The 18,526-nt window shown below is 40.2% G+C and overlaps 1 protein-coding gene and 1 long non-coding RNA gene across 4 annotated transcripts in view; one reads left to right on the forward strand and one right to left on the reverse strand.

Moving 5' to 3' along the window:
• Nucleotides 1-14,435, reverse strand: part of NFKB1 (nuclear factor kappa B subunit 1) — a 61,306-nt gene extending 46,871 nt beyond the window's left edge. For 2 of the 3 annotated variants that reach the window (XM_065691097.1, XM_065691078.1), the window contains exons 1-3: nt 13,743-13,891; nt 1,880-1,932; nt 657-741 (exon numbers count right to left, since the gene is read on the reverse strand). In XM_065691097.1, coding sequence (XP_065547169.1) covers nt 657-741; nt 1,880-1,924 — 130 coding nt within the window. In that variant the 5' untranslated portion in view covers nt 1,925-1,932; nt 13,743-13,891. Of the gene's footprint in view, nt 1-656; nt 742-1,879; nt 1,933-13,742; nt 13,892-14,314 lie in introns of those variants that run through there. The other variant, XM_065691087.1, reaches the window with a different exon arrangement.
• Nucleotides 13,938-16,346, forward strand: LOC136020279 (uncharacterized). The gene is made up of 2 exons (XR_010615264.1): nt 13,938-14,644; nt 15,031-16,346. It is a non-coding gene; the product is annotated as an uncharacterized LOC136020279 (long non-coding RNA).
• Nucleotides 16,347-18,526: the final 2,180 nt, after the last annotated feature.

An 18,526-nucleotide genomic window follows, 5' to 3' on the forward strand; every position in this document is an offset into this window, starting at 1 on the left:
ACAACTGTTGTGAAACCATACTGAAAGAAGAACTGCATATCAGACCACTGCAGGATAGTATTTGTTTGTTTGCAGCAGTTGGTTGCAAAATTTAACTCTGGACTTTTAAACTTGTGCTATTATTCAGGAAATTGCCAGGTCCCTTTAATACCAGATTGCCACTTTACAGGAAACAGACAAGTCACTGAAAAGGAAAAACAGATTCAAATGGTACAGGAAGTTGAACATATTCTACATGTTATTAGTGAAAACCAAGTACCTTAAGAATTATTACAACATATGAAACACCAGTCAAAATAAAAAATAAAATATATGCTGCATCTGGCAATACAAACATGTTGGTCACTAAGGATGCCTAGAAACAGGTTACCCAAAGCATTTTGGTCACTCAAACCATTTAGCCAATTGAAACTATCACTTTCTGTACAAGCCAAAATAAAATCAGATTTTATTTACTTTTGAAAGTTTTCTGAGGGCAAGAAAGAGACGCATAAGGGTGTAATAAAAAGCCTAGTTGACAACCTTGGGGTCTCGCATTATGAAATACAAGAGTGTAAACAGAAAAGCCTCTGAAAAGAATTTCACAAAAAAAAAACCCACCAAAAACTAAAAGAAAGAGCAGGACAATAGCGCAATCAAACAGCAACAGTTCATACCTGTTCGCAGTGGCAAGTCCGGCGTGATGTAATTTGTATTATTAAATAACGCATTCATTCCCATGAACTGATCCATCGCAAACATCTATGTCAAAATAAAATACACTCTTCATTACTACATATACGCATAATTTTATAAAACGTCTATCAACAAAGAATTTTAAAGTTCTCTGCAAATATTGAGATTGCAAACACACCGGTGCAGTACACAAACATTTTATATGAATTATATTTTTGTTGGCAACAGCAGCGCAAGCAAGGCTGATAGTACTGACCAAGTTCCACCAGTATCATGAGACCGCACTGAGCTCAGTGCAGTTTGCAAGTATGCATTTTGCAAGTATGCATTTTGCTTACATGTGCTGACTACTATACATTCAAAAGAGCTTATAGAGTACATTCTGAAAATCTGACCCTAGATGTCTTCGCTCAACGCACTGGTGAGACCCTGCAAGTTTTCATTTTCACTTCTGTGACTAAACCCCACCAGACTACATTCCTTATGTAAATGTATTTACAAGCTCTAATGCAAGAAAACAGTATATAACCAGGTTAAAGTTTGGGAGCTTGTTTGTTTTTTGAACTCTGACATATCTTAACTCATAGTAAATGTTGTCAGATATAAATCTATCTTCTTCCAAAGTGCAGTAAATATTAGGGAGAAAATAAGTTTATTTTTGGAAACCGAGTAGAAATTATCTCAAGTTTTTCACTCCAGCACCAATTTCATAATTCAAATGAATCATGAAACGATCTAATAGATCAGGAAGAGCTTCTGAAGAGCTTGGCCTTCTGATCTGTGTGAGCAAATGAACACTTCAGCCAACAGTGTCAATGAAAATTTTGCAAAAAAAATCATACAAACGGGCCTTTTAGGGCCTAACAGGCTTTATTTTCAGATAGAATATAAAGAAAACACAGAACAAATTTCAGAGCAAGCGTCACAGACAGGGCATAAAAATTAGTATTTTTTTCAATTGCAGGCCTGGCTTTCCTTTTCATTTCAGCATTTCACCAGTGGCAAAGCAAGCTGCAGGTGACATAAAAATGCCTTAGAGAAAAAAAACCCTAGATTTCCCCAAATCTCATTTCTGCCAGTAACTACAATGTTTTTATGTCTCCAGGTTGTAAACCCTAGGTAATGACAGGACAATATGAGAGGAATCCAGAACAGAGAGCTAGGAGAAAATACAAGGATATTGAAAATACACAAACCCACTTACTTGGGGATCAGACACTCCCATAATATAGGAATCTTCTCCTGCCATTTTAATTCCTGAAACACAAAAAATATGATCAGAATACTCACTATTTTTTTTTTTCCCAATGTACACCAGTATCTTTAGATTAGACATTATGAAAAACATTCTTCACTATGAGGGTGCTGAGGCCCTGGCACAGTTGCCCAGAGAAGCTGTGGCTGCCCCATCCCTGGCAGCATTCAAGGCCAGGTTGCATGGGGTTTTGAGCAACTTGGTCAAGTGGAAGGTGTCCCTGCCCACAGCAGGGAGTTGGAACCGGATGATCTTTAAGGTCCCTTCCAACCCAAAACATTCTACAGTTCTATGAATTAAAAGCCCCATCTCTGACCCTTATTTTACTCATGGTAACAATCTCTAAATTACTCTTCAATTCCTTATAATTTGCAAAAGGCAAGCTAAGGACAGGAGAGGCTACAGCTAGGATTTTCCATTGCCTGCTCCCAAAGCGACTAAAAATTACAGCCAAAGTCCTGAAGTAACAATTTATTAAAATCAGGAATTAATTTGTTTCTGCCTTTGCTCTGCCATTAGACTTCCAGCAAAGTCATCACTATGGTTTAGCAAATACATGTCTCTGTGGTTTTATACACTGAAAAGACTGAGCATTCATGAATGAACCCTAACAGTTTTCTTGTGAAATAATAGTAAATGAAAGACAAAGATGTCCAAGAAAGAGCATCCAGTATTTTTTCTTTAAATAAAACCAGCTATCAAACATTGGAAATAAAGGTGTACGGAATTAGTCAGAGTTCCACAAGTGCTTGGCACCCACAACAACTCAGCGCTGACAATGACAATTATGGATGTACAGCATACCTAACCCTCTCTCACAAATCTGCATGTAAATGCTGAACACTGGGAAACTTTTATCAGTAGCAAGCCAGTAGCAGAGCCTGGAAATTTTGTTAGGAATTTATTAGGTCTACTATAAAAGATTAGTGTTATTTCCTTTGATGTTGATGTTATTGAAAGAATTACAATTTCACTTATGTTGATCTTACTAAAACAGGTTCGCCAAGGGAACATCTGGAAGTAACTGTAGTGACTATTTCAAGAAACTCTTATCTGCGTGCAGGCAGACACTTTAAGTAAGGTTAATGTCTAATGTAAGACAGAAACATGTCACTGGCCCTCACATTCCACCACAATACAATGAACATGAGCCATGTTTTCCAGCAAAGCAAAGTGAACGGTGAAAACTGAGAGTGGCAAGTCATCAGCAAACCAGTAAAGAAAAACTGAGTCACAGTGTACCTTCTACAGGAACTAGAAAGGCAAATAGTAAAAAGAAACTTGGAATACTCAGATACTTCACTTTAACAGAGGCTTAACTCAGCTGGCTAACAAGTGCCAAAGACAACAGATAACCATCCATCCCACACAAGTAGAAAATGAAAGAAAACCTAAAATGAAGAAACAGGAGATACTTAACACCCATATAGCTTCCAGGAAAAAGAGGTCCATGAGGATAAAGTTATTTTTTAACCTAGAAAATGAAAACATTCACCTGTTTTAACTCAATTTTAGAGAGAAATACTTACTGGGTAATACTTATTTGCAGTATTTGAGCAAATAGAAAATAACTGGTTTCAGCTGAAAATAAGTAAACAAGATAACAAGCATCCACCCATGCTGTACTTCAAGCTATCCATGATCTACTTCATCACCTAATATATATATATCTATATATCAGGACTTCAGCAATATTAAAAAATGCCAGTCAGTCACATTATCTCTCAGGCATATTCTACAAAGCATTAGTTTAGTCAATAATTTGCTATTGTTATTAGCAATCTTTATGGAAAAAAAGTCAACATCTAAAGCATAACAAAACCTTGAGCATATAACAAACTTTACTAAGATGTTTTTATTTGCATTCTGTTCCATAGAAAGAAAATAACCCTCATCACCAATTGACAGGTTACTGAAATAACTGCAATTTAGATTTTGGCAAGCACTTCCCAGTTAAAGATGTAGATATTACAGAAAACAATCTGAAGACCTCAGCAGCCAGTATTTTCTTAGGAGGCATCAGAACATACCCACCCTGCTGATGCATACTGATTTGCACTCACAAGTAACTGTGAGTGCAAATGCCAGATTTCTTCTGCAGAAGCAGAATAAAAACTGGTCCTAAAAGCTTTGATTTGTGATGTCTCACATTTAATCACTTATTATTTCAGGAGTCACATGTACAAAACTGTGTTCCGAAGTATTTGAAGCACCCAGATGTTACAAGGTAAATGTGTTTCTGCAGAAAAAACAAACAAACAAAAAAAATCCAAGGAGCTAATACGAACGGCATCTGCCCACCTGCCTGTTTGCCAAACCTATGCTTACTTGCAAAACTTTCAAACAAAGCCTCTCACAGCTTTTACTGTAAGACCAACGGGATAAATTTAACAGCAAGTTCTACTATTCGCCCTATTCCAGTTTCTTGGACTGCATGACACTCAGTCCAGCAGAACTCTGTGGGACAGGGGTAGTTCTCACACCTGCTATGCTTCCCAGTCATGTATACAGTTGTACAACACAACTTCCACACACTGCAAAAATACCAGAGAGACAGTATTTCTAAAAAGCTTTCATTTAAAGTACTTTGAAATAAGAATTAGAATCCATACTGAAGTAACACCGATGTCTACCTGAATCAGCCCTCCAGTTTCACCTGATCAAAATGGTAATTTCTGTCCACTGCATCAGCCAGAAAGCCAATGTCATAACAGGGAAACAGCAGTTATTAAAGACGAACGTTACACTCAGAAGCAGCAAGGTGACTCCTGACATACTACTCAGTTGCTGTAGGTGCATGCTAATGAATTTCTAACCAGGTATTAAACGCAATTTCACTCACACCAAAACCACAGGTGTCTCTTACTTGACATCTTCTGTGCTCAACAGTCAGCTGCAGTGTTTGGGGGGAAGATTAAAGACATTTTCTCAGGCTTGAATGCTAAGCCAGTTTATTATAAACACATGATAATTTAGATGTGCAAACATATGCCTTTGTAAACTGACACTTGATTGCCTTTTCAGGGCCTAGGCAAAAATTAACCCAGCTGTTTAATATGACCCCTCTAAGTAAAAACTGAAAACACTCTTGGTTTCACTGTATGTTTTGCCCTCTTTCAAAACCAATAAAATGTTCTGGGAACCCTACCTCCAAAATAGAATTTGTCTCCTTAGGGCTTACTTAAGTTTACAAAACCCAAAGTGTCCTCCTGTTAGGAGAAAATTGAGGCAAATCCAGAAAATCAATAACATGATCAAAACCTAAAGAGACATCTGCAGAAAAACAGACCCTAGCACATGATTTTTAACTGGCCTCTTCCCTTACTACTGCTTGAGTTTCTAAGTACCTTTCCTATATGCATTAAGTGCTAAGATTATCATCTACCACAAGTACCTTTGTTCATTCTCTCCTTACACAAGCTGTATTTTGGAGCAGAGATAGTTTTTATCCATGCTATATTTGCTGCTATATGCATCTTAGAGAAGTCAAGTCGAAAGCAACTCTTACTTGACTGGGATTAAAATTGTTTTGTGGGGATTGGAACTGGACAATTGTAAGGTCCTTTCGAACCCTAACCATTCTATGATTCTATAATTGTGGAAGTTTGTGTTACTACGTATGTCTGCTTCCCGCATAATCTCTGATTCCCACAAACAGTACTGCAAACTTGCATCTACAGCAAAAAATACCCCTACACCTGCAGAAAACAATCATCAACCACGACAGTCTCCACCCTGGAGATTGTCTAAAGTCTTCCAGATAATGGGCACAAAAAACTAGACATTTCAATTCACTGTAATTTTTAGTGTCCAAATTCAAAGGTGGGTGAAGGAAAGTCATTTAGTTCTTAGCGCAATAACATAAAAACCAGCCTAACTTGTCCAAAACCACAGAGCTGTGCCTACTGACGGACTGTGAGTGTGTCTGCATGATGCTTCCATGCATGCAGTATTCCCTTCTTCCCACAGCAGGTCAGTTGGCACCGTGAAAAAGGTTAAAAAAAAAAAAAGGGAGAAAAAGAAAAATAACATCAGATCTATGCATATATGTATATTGCACATGATGGGGTTGCACCAACCAATGAAGGTTGGTTGCATTACCACCGCTCCTTAATACCCAAATAATACCAGGTACAAATAGGCACAGCTGGAAGAACATGAGGTCATTTATCGTATTCTGAGTATTTGTTTTAAAGCTTCCAAAAGTTCATGCATTTAAAACAGAAACAACATAATTAACGTAGGCACGCTCCCATCCAGGAACAAGAATTCTCATTTCTCTTTATCTTGATCATTTGATTTCAGATTTCACCTTTCACAGCTAAGATTCAAAAAGCAAGCCTCAGTGCAAGAAATGCAACTATTACACTTCAGCTGACTTGATATACATACTGAAAGCACAGTTCTTCCTGCAAGTTTTTTAGCAGAGTGTTTTTTCTCTTTAACTTGGCTTTCACCGGAATCTACCTGTTAAAAATAAACTTCTTTAACTGGACACTGAATGAAAGTAATGAAATTCACTGTGATTATGCTCTTAGCCTGTTTATTTTGCTTATTAAAAATAGAGAAGAATAAGGATAAAAGGCAAAGACATTTGTGTGTTATATATTGTAAGGTTTTTGCTACATCAGGGCTATAACACATGGCAGACTACATGACTGACTACATGACTGCAGAGAACTGTTTTTAGGGTCAGCACCAAGTTGTCTGAAATCCTGTAGCAGCTATGAAATATCGAGGTAGAAACAGAAACTGTCGCATTTACAGTCTCTACAAAGCATTTTACCTGGAATTGTTTATTATTACTATTTACTTTTAGTGGCAACTAGCCATCCTCAAGCCTCACTCTTCTATCCTTTGCAAAACATAATCTGTATCTGTATAGAGACAACTGCTACACAGATGCTGGGAAATGTCTTGTGCAACAGACATTGCGAGTTGCTGGGTCAGGGCTGGAGGCAGGAGAAGAGTTGCCGAGACATTTTTGGCTAGAGAACAGAATTGGCTGCTCTGACACAACAGAGGGATGATCCAAGTTGTTTAGGCTCCAGCCTTCATCACTGCAGTGCCTCTGAAGTCAGGATGTTCCCCATTCCTTTCACTGCCTAGCCTTTTCACCTCAGCACTGTACACCTCTCAACTTCATCCTTCACTTCATTTCTCTTGTAGCCCAATTATTTTTCCAAAAATACTGGGAGAACAGCTCCAGGGCAAAAACCTTTTGGTGTAGAATATATTCTTGGAGAAGCACATGGAGGGGAAAAAAGGAAGTCTGAGAACTGCTATTTTCCAACTTTGCACAAAATAGCAAGCCACACGTATACACAGGCTTTGGTCTTACGGAGCTTCAGAGGACACTGATGTTGGGTCATGAACCTATAGAAGTTATGTGGGCAACCCTTAAAGTGTGCATGTCCTTCTAACCACTTTAATTTTTGAAGTCCCAATAAAAGATTGTTTTCTGAAGAAAAATAAATCTTATTTTTGTTAAAAGCAATGTAAACAACATTTACATTGGGAATATCGCACAGGCAAGATTCCAAACAGTTGCTGGCGTTTTGAACACATACTGTCCAAACCTGCTTAAAGCAGGTCTACACAATTAAAGTCTGAAAGGTGTTAGCTACCAGCACCTTGTACTTCCACTACTGTTGCCACTAATGAAGCTGCTGCAGAAGAAAGCTTTCTGGAGAAGGAGATTAGGCAAAGGGGAAGGAGAAACATCCCCCTCCCAAATACTAACCAAGCAAAATCTTAACACAGAAGAGGTTTTACTAATGGTTATTTTATTTATATTTTTCTCAACTACTATTTCAATTGCATCCATTTTAATAAATTATACTTGTTTCTGAAGTCACACACATTTTTCTTTTTAAAATAAAAGAAAAAGATGTGCTGCAGACAGCAGATCACTGGATTATCCAAAATATGAGGTGATAAACAGCTGTAGTATTTTAAAATACACAAAGTGAACAGAACCAAAATACTAAGGGAACTTCATGCATGCTTTCACTCACTCTATTGGTATAAATCTCTAGCACAAACAGGAAAGAAAAAGCATTTTAAAAACCATGAGAGGTGATTGCTAACTGACTGAAGTTGACAAGGAGCCCCATTAACTACAGGGTTTTTTTAAGGGAATTTTAACTTGGTAATGAAACTGACTTGAAATCTGAAGTTTGCCTTTAAATGTTAAGAGTTCACAATTACTCTTTTTCCCCCATCTACAACTTCAATGCCCAGGGATGTAGGGGGATGGAAAGGGATGTAAGGAAACTGTATTCTCAGTATAAAACTCAACAATGCTTAATTTCCACAAAAGTGGCATACGGAAGTCATATTTTTTACTTTCCTTCAGCTACCAGAGACATGTAATCTCTGAATAAAGACTTGAGTATAATTTCTCAAGTATACAAGTGAGAAAAGGTTTGTCCAGAGAGGAATTGCTAAAGGAGATACTACTTTCTTCTTCAGACTTGTTCTCACACTTAGACTGCTGCACCTGCAATAACACTACATAACCCCAAATGACACTGTTTGTTTTTCCTAATACAACAACACAAATTGCCTCTTCTTGTTATTAATGAAGTCTGCTTATTATTTCCTGTTGGGTGGGACCTAGGAGTTCTTTCTGTGCATTTTTAAGATTAGAAGACTTTTTAAGTTAAAATTTTCATATACTTTCAGTCATGAGCAGATGCATTATTGGACAACAGTGTATAAACTACAAGGTGTTAAGGAAATGAAAGCAATTACAAGTATTAAAAAGATTGCAGAATTGTGATGTTCTGAACCAGAATTTCTGGGTGCAGAATTACGGTAGGAAATCTAGGCTCAGATTTCTTACACCAGAAAACTATAACTTTGAAGAAAAAGTCATATCATGAGGAAATTCACTTGGTAAAGAGTAAATGAACTACCTGAATGGTCATTTTATTAAGTATCTTTACAAACACAATTTTTTGGTGCTTTACTCCTTCTCCAAATATCAAAGTAGTGAACTAATATGACAAGAGGAAACACTACAATGCCATAAAGACATAAACAGTTTTTCCAAGATACTGCTGGAATCAAATGTTTTTGTTAAAACACGTTCAAAGCAACTTAAACCAAAGGAATAAACAGTATTCAAATAGATAGCAAACATACTCCTGTATGTGAACAATGCTAAGTGCATTTAAAAACACTGAGGTTCAACACAGCAGAACAACTCCAGTCACTATACTGTATTTAGCACATAGAGTGGTAATGCTACTTGAACTAACCTGAATACCATGTTAAAACACTGTTACTTTTTCCTACAGATAAAAGAATTACTGAATGTTCTTTAGAAATACTTCCAGTTCATACAAAGTTGGTCATCGAAGTAAAATTTTAACTTAAAAAGCCACACATACCCATTCTGTAAGCCTCAGATATAATGAATCATCAATATTAAACAGCAAACCTTTTCCTTTTGAGGAGGGGAGGGGGAGGTAGGGAAGAACAGCTTCTGAGAAGCCAAGGAAGAAGCAAACCCAAGATTTCAGAAGTCCAGTTCACATAAGGTTTGCTGCATCATGAGGTACTTCCACATGGGATCTGGGGTCTTACTGAAGACAACAGTCCCTCACTTCATGAGCAACAGCAGCAGAAGAGGGCTCATAAAATAGCAAGGGCTGTTACCACTGCAAACACAAACGTGAGCTAAGGGATTCTCAGTGACCTTTTGATTTTCAACAGCCACTGAGAGCAACGTGACAGAAATGGTCGGTTAAGTAATACCAGTAAGTGGAATCAAACAGGTAGAAACCAAGTCTAGCACCATTGCAGTTACACCCTAGGATTCAAATCTACAGGTGCAAAGTGGTTACTAAGGCTTTTTTAAAAAACCCATAAACAGTAAAAAGTACAATTTCCGCAGCCTATTTTCTACAGTAACCTAACCCACCAAGACCCAAAAAACATCTGCTCACTCTGTTTTTACTTCATCTCCGTGTTAAAATCTGTCCATAAGTGTTTAAACAGATAGAAAGAAATATGATCTTTAAAAGAAACAAAGAAAACAAACAAAAAAACCCAATACCACATAACTCAAGCCTGCTTTGCTCTTGATCCATCTGTAACAGTACAGTCAGCTTGGAGGACGCAATGAGATACAGAAGTATTTCAGTTTAGCCAATTCTGCATTTTAAATTCAGAAAAAAAAAATATTTGGCAGGTCTTTTCAAAATAATATAAAAGTTGAAAGGGGGAAAAATTGCTAGTAGCACCTCAGCAACTTCCTCCCCACACATGGCCTGTCAGCTCCACCTAAACCCTGAACAAAGGATTTCACCTCGAGACTAGAACAATTTGAAACATCTTTAAGGCTTGACTTCTGAAACAGTCAACAGTGCTTTGGCAAAATATATGTTTAAATGAAAGCACTGAAGAAGACTCACTGAATTATTTCTATGCTCAAAATTAGATGCAAACTTAGTGCCTGACTGACCTAAGGGCACAGCAAATGACAACCGTAATTATGACCTTATCAACATAGAACTTCGTGAAAGGCTCACAGCTTATTTTGAAGTACATCATCAAATTACAACTTCCACTTCTAAAATACCTGTGTCAGAGCTAAAAGTGACCAAGACCAGGAATTTATAACAAGAATGTTTGCCTGAAATCCTCATTATAAAGCTTCCTCTTTGCTTTGTAATAGCTGTGTTATTTTGATCTGACAATCAAAGAAAAGCTATTAACATGCTGGGAAAAAAAAGCTGTAACTCCACAATTTCCATTAGTTGCTTAGGGAAGTGAGTAACATTTTTCTTTAACACTTCTGAATTTAGAGTTGGCAAACATTTACAGCACTTTAAGATGAAATGATTTTAACAAATACATTTTGAAGTAGTCTCTGAAAACACAGAACAGCTAACCAGAAACTCCAAAGGCCGCAGGATTTGCTCATCCCTAGCTACATCAGAAAGCCGACTGTAAGTTCATAAAAAAAAAAAGTCTTTCACTATACCTTTGCAACTTCAAACCGACATTTTGTATTCACTTAACTTTTGAGTGAGACCTGTCTTTGAGTGAGACCGCTAATTTTTCTAGTCACCACAGAGTATCCTTGATAGTGAAGGCTCATAGGCCTTGAAACTTGGTTCCTGTCCTTCCACACTCTGCAACGAAATGCACGATGACATGAATTCCTAGCCACTTACTCCTGGAGTTTGCATGCATTTATGTGACAGTGGCAAGCGAAGATTTTGGGAAAAGGCAGTGATGAAAAGAAGAGCATTGTTTCCACGAAAACACAAAACAGTATTAGTTAGCAAATTTGCTTCAGTGACATTTATTTGTAGCTATCCATTACTGAATTCACATAATGCTATCTCAATGAAAAAAAGTTTAAATTTGTTATTAAAACTTGTTTTAAAAGTCAAATATGTAGTAAATGAGAAGCAATTAAATTACTGTTTTTCACTAAATGAAGCAGCAAATTTTTGAATGTGTGTATAAATGAAGTATCACTGCATGCTTTCTACCCTCCTGCCCTTGGCCAAGATTTTCTTGTTCTCTCTTCCACAATATTTTATTTCCCCCCAGCACAATCTTCAGATTTCAAAATATAGATCACAGAAACATTGCCAAGGTGCTGACTGAACTAACTGAACACAGGTAAAGTCTATCTCCTACAACATTATCCTTTAAAAAAACCACACAACATGACAAAGTGATACAAAGCTGTGCTCAGTTTTTAGAGCCTTAGCTCTACTTAAAGTATATTCATTACTTGCATGAGAAAATAAACTCCTTTTATGACTCTAACACTGATTGACATATCTTCCTTTAAAAAAGGACAAAGGGTGGAAAGAAGAAGGCTTTTCCCTTTCTGTTTAGTATTTTAGATTACGTTATTTAAGAGAACTTGCACATTTCAGCACTGAGTTTCCCTGAAACCTCCACACTCTGGTAGATCCCAACAGCAATATTTCAGCATAACTCAGTTAAATTCTTAAGCCAGGGAAGTTTACACAACAGAGGATCTGCATCTGGATAGTTACGGGCTGCTTTTTCCCCTTTCGTTTTCTCAATTAGACTGTAGTCTTTCCTGTACATTACAAAACATCGCAGACAGGATGACGTCTTAGAATGACATCTTGTTTAACGCTTTCCTAGAAGGGGCAGCTATGCTCTCTTCTGAAAAAATTAAAAATGCTTTGGCTAAAATACTATTTTAAAAGTTGATACTTTGTAGTACATAGCACAGACACTCTGGATGTCAATAAAAACAAAGTGCTGTATTTTCAACCCTGTTCTATGGGCTTGACAGTGACGGTGTAAGCACCTCACAGCATGTAAGGCACAAGAGCATGGCTGAGAATTCATCTGCTTGGTACTAATTTTCCCTGTGACCAAAATAAATGAAGAGAGGACTGTGGAAGCACAGAACATACCAAATACAATCATCACTTTAAAACCATAAAAAAAAAAAAATCTGTATTTTCTTTGAAATGTTATTCTTCAGCAAAGATTTTGGAACAGGAAGTTGAAATGCAGCAGATGATCCCTTGCCTACAAAGACTTATTCTGCAAATGCTTTCAGGCACTCACGTTTACTTATTTAAATGAAATTACATAGCAGTACACTGCATTATTATAATTGCCAAATAACACACAGCTCATCTGTACTACAGTTCAGAAATCATAGCCCATTTTATGTTTACACAAAACAACTTCATAGTGCTTCCTTATCAAAATTACCCTTAAAGCAGAAAGCGTCAACAGGTAAACAAATAATTGCAATGACGAAAAGCTGAATATTCTTGGATTTAAGGTCAAATCTAGCAGAGCAATCAGTCCAATAATATTCCTTGCCATGATGAAAACGAAACGTTCTCACTACTTGGTATGGAGTTACCCTTAAAAAACTATTTACTACCTTTAAAGTAGCCTTTATACTACTTGTGGCACTCGCAAGCCTCACCCAAGACAAGGGCACCCACAGCTGCCAGTAGCAAACCCAGCTTTGCACGGTAACCCCCTGTATTTTCCAGGCCAGCCGACGGCTACGCAACAGCAGACACTCCAAACTGTGTCTCGGGTTAAGCACAGATGTCATCTGCGAAACCACTAGCGTAAGCAGCAGCACCCCCTTTGCCTACGAGCACCGTAGCAAAGCTGGGGTTTCAAAGTTCTGCTTTACATGACAGCCCTTCACAAACACCCCTTCGTAGTTCGGAAGTCTCCGCACATAGCAGCAGAAATGCCTACTACGTGCTTAAAATAGATAAATCACAGAAAAGGCGTGAGGCATTTCCTGCACCAACAGTGCAACAAGGAGGCGGAATCGCCCTTTCCAGAAACTCGGCGCCGGGAAGAAGCGGTGTCCGCTTCCCGGCTTCCACAGTCACCCCGCCGGCAGGGCCGGTACCCGCACGACCCACAGAGCCCCGCAACCACCCCAGTGCCGCCACACGGCAACGACCGCCTGCCTGCCTGCCTTCCCTTCCACCGCCTGCACCCGCCCCGGCAAGCGCACGCGAACCCCGCGGCCGCCGCTCCCGGCGCTCCGGCGGGAGCTCGGTCCACACCCTGGCCGAGGTCATGGCCGAGCGGCTGCCCGGCGCCACGCTTTCTGCCCGTAAATCTCTCCTCCGGGGGGCACCGAGCTCCCCAGAGCGCTCCCCCCGACCCAGCTGCTCGCTCCCACCCCACACTCGCTCCATGTCGGGCCGCGGCGGCACAGGACGGAGGGAGCGCAGCCAGCGGCAAAGAAGCAGAGGTGAGGGCAAGGCGAGGAAGAAGCAGAGAGCGCCGGGGTCGGGGGCTGCCTCAGGCTCACCCGGGGCACGGCAGGGCTGGCGGCGCCTCGTCCTCGTCTGCCGCTAGTGGGTCCCTCGGCGCCGCGCGTCCCTCAGCGCCGCGCCATGTAACCGGCGTGACGCCGCCCGCGTCCTAGCTCCGCGCGGACTTTCCCTCCTCCCTCTCTCCTTCGTTCCCTCCCTCCCTCCCGTCCGCCCCACCGCGAGCCCGCTGGCGAGGGCAGCCGAGCGGCACCGGCCTGCGCGGCCTCCGCCCCCGCCTGCCCCCGGCCCCCCGCACTTCCTGACTGGAAATTCCCGTTGACGTTCCGGCAGCGCGGGAGCGGGCAGCCGATGGGGGGCAGAGAGGGAGCGGGAGGAGGGGCAGCTCCGAGCGCCGCGGGGACGGCCCCTCACCTCACGGCTGAGGAGAAACCCGCCGCGGGAGAGCGGGGCGAGGCAGCGGCGAAGCGAGCGGGGCAGCGCGGAGCCAAGGAAGGGCCGGGCTACCACCCACCCCCCGATATGAAATCCTTCTCTCCCCCAGGGACAGGCCCTCCCGCCTGGAGGAAGCCGCGTGAATATGTGAGCCTTTTCATCCTAAAGGAATTACCACCGCCTCAGGAGTAATCCTGTCGTTGTACGTGTTGCTTGGCTCACAGCGATGTTCCTGGGGGTCTTCTGTGGAGTCAGGCCCGACCGGGTGGCTACCGAAGTTTCTTGTCGGTTGATACCTAGAAAGTTGCGAAGGGAAGAAACTGCATAGAGTTAATTTAAACCACCTATGTAAGTGACTGGCTGTTGGCTATCGTTCACGGGCGCTTCACAAAAGGAGGTTACTGATTGACCTGATGCCTGAGAACAGCACTGAGCAGCCAGCATAGGCTACACAGCACCATTTTTCCTCTGGATTTATACAGCTTCTGGCAGAGCAGACTCCCAGGTTGGTTTAACTTCTTTTAAATAGCGCCAGCCATCAATAATGCACTGGTCTTCTTAGTACTGGAATTGAAATCTGTAGTATAGAATCAGAATGGTTTGGGTTGGAATGGACCTTAAAGATCATCTAATTCCAAGACCTCTGCCATGGGCAGGGACACTTTTCACTAGACCAGGCTGCTGTATGTAGACAAGTATAGCCTTCAAACTTTCTTTTTTTCTTAAAATACCAACATTCCTATGCATCTGTATAGTAACCAAGTTTCCCAGATACATCTAGCCAGGGCTGAAGAAAGTCAGCTAGTGCCATGTTTAATTGGCACAAATACTACACAAAGCCTTGAAGTTCAAACTTCTTTATGCTGAGTCTTAAACATCTTCTTTCTTAAGGGTGAAGAGCACCTCAAATCAGCAGCCAGCGTGGCTCACCTAATGCGTGTTAGCCGAGAAAGTCAGCAGCACACCTGAAAAGCACCTGTGGGGGATTTTGTTATGCCATGAAGGCCACATGAGCTGGAACTTCAGGAAGTATTTATCTCACAGTTGAAGGACACTAACAAAAATAATAATTTATAAGGGGGATTAAAAGCCCCCATTTAGGAATGAAATGATACAACTATTGCTTCTTTTATTGACATAAGGCACTGTAGAACAAAACTTAATTCAAAAGAAATAGGGTAAAATCATAAATCACCTGTTGACTGGAACAAGAAGGAATGGATATTTTTATGAGAGAACTATTACAACCTTATCTTTAACATTGTATGGATATTCATGTCCTGTCACAGAGGGAGACTGTGCTGCTGCACACTTCCAGTCTATCCAGATGGTAAACAATTTCGTTACTGGAAAGGGAGTAGATTCAGATGTTAACGCTTTGTGCCCTGTGTCTGGGTTGGGACAGAGATGCACTCATTTAAAATTAGAGCTGAGACTGCAGAAGGATTTTCTCTGTCTCTTAATAAAGAGAACTGAAATCTCATACAGATTACACTTACATATGTATGAAGAGACAAGTCATTTCCTTTATTTGAATTGCCACTTATGCTCTGTGGTGCACTTCTAAAAGTGCATTCCCCCATTCTCTTCCCAATCCAAATTGGGAATTGAGATTAACTGGCCCAGTGTTTCTGAATAAAGCATGTTTTCCCTTATTACATTGGAATGCTTTCTGGACAGTCAAGATTCTGTATTAGTCTTTCCCATGGAAGCAAGTGCACTGAAGTAAGCAGAGCAAAAGCGAGGAAAGAACTGGGCCCCAAAGCCCTTTAAGAAGGAAGTTTAGATGGATTTAGCATACACAAAGTTTCAGAATAAGATTCATTTGAAATGAAAGGTGCCATGTCATGGCAAGCCAAAGGTGTGCTCACAGGGCAAAACCTGTATGAACAAGTACCAGGAAATCAGACAAGGTGGAAAAGTTCCAAAGCTTAAGAAGACTTACCTGGTGGATTTATTTTAAAAGGACACATCAAGTACCCAGTCTCAGCTTTTCCTATGACATCCTTATCAGCTTCTCCAAACATCTAGATGCTAAAAGCCTCTTCTAAATTATATTTAAAGCATAAACTTGTCTTTCTTATAACTGAACACTATGACAGAAATGTTATTTCTGCTGAAACTCACGATAATGCCAGGCTGTTTGGTAAAATTATATTTACAGGACGCTCTGGATAAATGTACTGCATTAAAGCACAGGCTTCTTACCTGAAGAGCCAAATGAACAATTATTTCTCTAATCCTGTTCCCAATCAGTAGAGAAATTAGGCAGATAGTATGGACTCAGGTGTGAATGATTTGCACTGAAAAAGTGGGTGCCTCTTTCCTGGATAACATGCATTTCCACTGTTACCTCTAGATACTTCAGTACCTGGACAACATCAGCTCACAAATGAAGAGCGGGTGATTAAAGCTGGATGCGAAAGAGCAAATGCTTATGTTGTTGAGCCTAGAGCAGACCATGTGAAATGTTTCCAGCCTCATTACAGTCTCTGGTAGCTGGAAGGTGCATCAGAGGAAAGGCTTTCTAGTTGTGCACTTACCTAAGCTGTTCCACCTTAGTAGGTTGTGTGTGTTGTAAGTTTTCTGATATGTGAATGCAACCTAAGATCTGTGTCTGTTACGTGCTAGGTTTACTTTGGGAGTACAGGTGCCTTTCTGAGGCATCGGAATCTCTTTCTGATTAAGGCCTTAGTTCTTTATCATGCCTATAAAAACTGATTTGCCTTAGTAGCCAGTGATTGTCTTGCACACCCTACAGTCCTCATGTAGGTTATCAATGTTTAGCCAACATTTGCTGTTTGCATTGCCATTATCTCTTGTAACTTGAATCCACCAGGAAAATAACAAAATAATATGCTTTAAAAAAACAAAACTGTATTTTTAAGATGATGCCATCATTCTGAGACAAAATATGTTGAGCTCTAATGAAGTAGACAATAGAAGCCATATAAAAAAATATCTCTAAGTATTTAAAGTACATATGCAAATTCAACCTTTGAGCTGTAGCTAGAACTGTAGCTTTTGAACTGTAGCTAGAGCAGGGTCTAGAGTTCAATGATGCTGCTGAATCCCCATGTTGCAACGTCCATGAGAAGTACTTTCTGTCGTTTTTTGCTGTTTTCTGGTGAGTGGTGATCTGGCCTCATTTCATTCTTTCAGCTTCATTCATCAGCGCTTAGATGGACACAGCAATGCCCTACAACACTCAGAATAGGGGGGCATCTCCTATGATTATACAGGTTGCATCCTAAATGTACCTTTCACTTGCCTCCTACAGGACCACAATCAGGTATGGGATCTCATATTACTTCCAAAGTGGTTCAGACCTGTGACTGTGCTAAAACACTAAATTTCTAGTAGATTGGGTAAAAGTGACAGCGCTAAAGCAGGAGAAGATTTCAGTAGTGAATAGATGTTTGGGGGAATAAATTTAGTAGACTTAAGTAAGAGAGCCATGAGGTTGTAAACGTGGCTGGTATGTATAATTAATGCAGAAAGGGGTACCTCTGAAGAGAGCTAGAAGTAAACAAGAAAAGGAAGATTAAAGGCACAACCCACCCCCCCCCCCAAAAAAAAAAAAAAAAACACCAAAAACCCCAAACCAAACCAGAAGTTATCATGAAACCTTGAATAGGGTATAACTGAGGATAAGCACTAATCTGAATAGGAGTGTGGGTGAACCTATGTATCTGTGTGATAGCTGACATTTGTGCCTAGGTAGCAGTAAATAACAGGTTAGCTTAGCCCTACATTCCAAGTGGGGAGAAGATCTGAATGGATGGAAGGCAGTTTATTAGATTCCCTTTTCTATTTTTTCTCTTCCAACATCTTATAGTTTTCTTGCATTAATAGCTGATAGATAGTTACGAGTCTCCTTTTATCTCTTTTTCCACGAAGAAAGCCTGCCAATGAATTTAGAAAATAAATCCAGGCATAAACACTCACATTAGGTATTACGATAACAACTTTAGCTCTGACATCATCTGATTTGTTTTCGAATATGACTGCTCAACATTCACTGTTACAGCTATGATACTGTATAGGGTATCACTAACTTAAAGACATGGACAGAACCAAGCAGAGAAGGCAATTGTATGTGTATCATTTTTGTAATGGTTAGCCTAGCCTCCCCTCAGTTTGGCTGTGTAATGCCAGGCCTCCTTCTGTCCTTTCTTTCACACTGCCAGATAGCAAGGAGCGTTTCACAACAAACCTCTCAATTACACTGAAAATTGTGGTTTATATATTGTGTGAACTTGCTGCGAGGTAGCTGCTTTCAAGGGAGAGAAGTTGTTGCCTGCATAGTTTGCCTGGGCCTCGAAGCAGCTTCATGCAGAAGATAAGGACTGCTCTAAAAGTGATGTCTAGGCTGGTCATATTTATA

Source organism: Lathamus discolor, chromosome 1 (assembly GCF_037157495.1).
Source record: "Lathamus discolor isolate bLatDis1 chromosome 1, bLatDis1.hap1, whole genome shotgun sequence".
NCBI classification, from domain to species: Eukaryota; Metazoa; Chordata; class Aves; order Psittaciformes; family Psittacidae; genus Lathamus; species Lathamus discolor.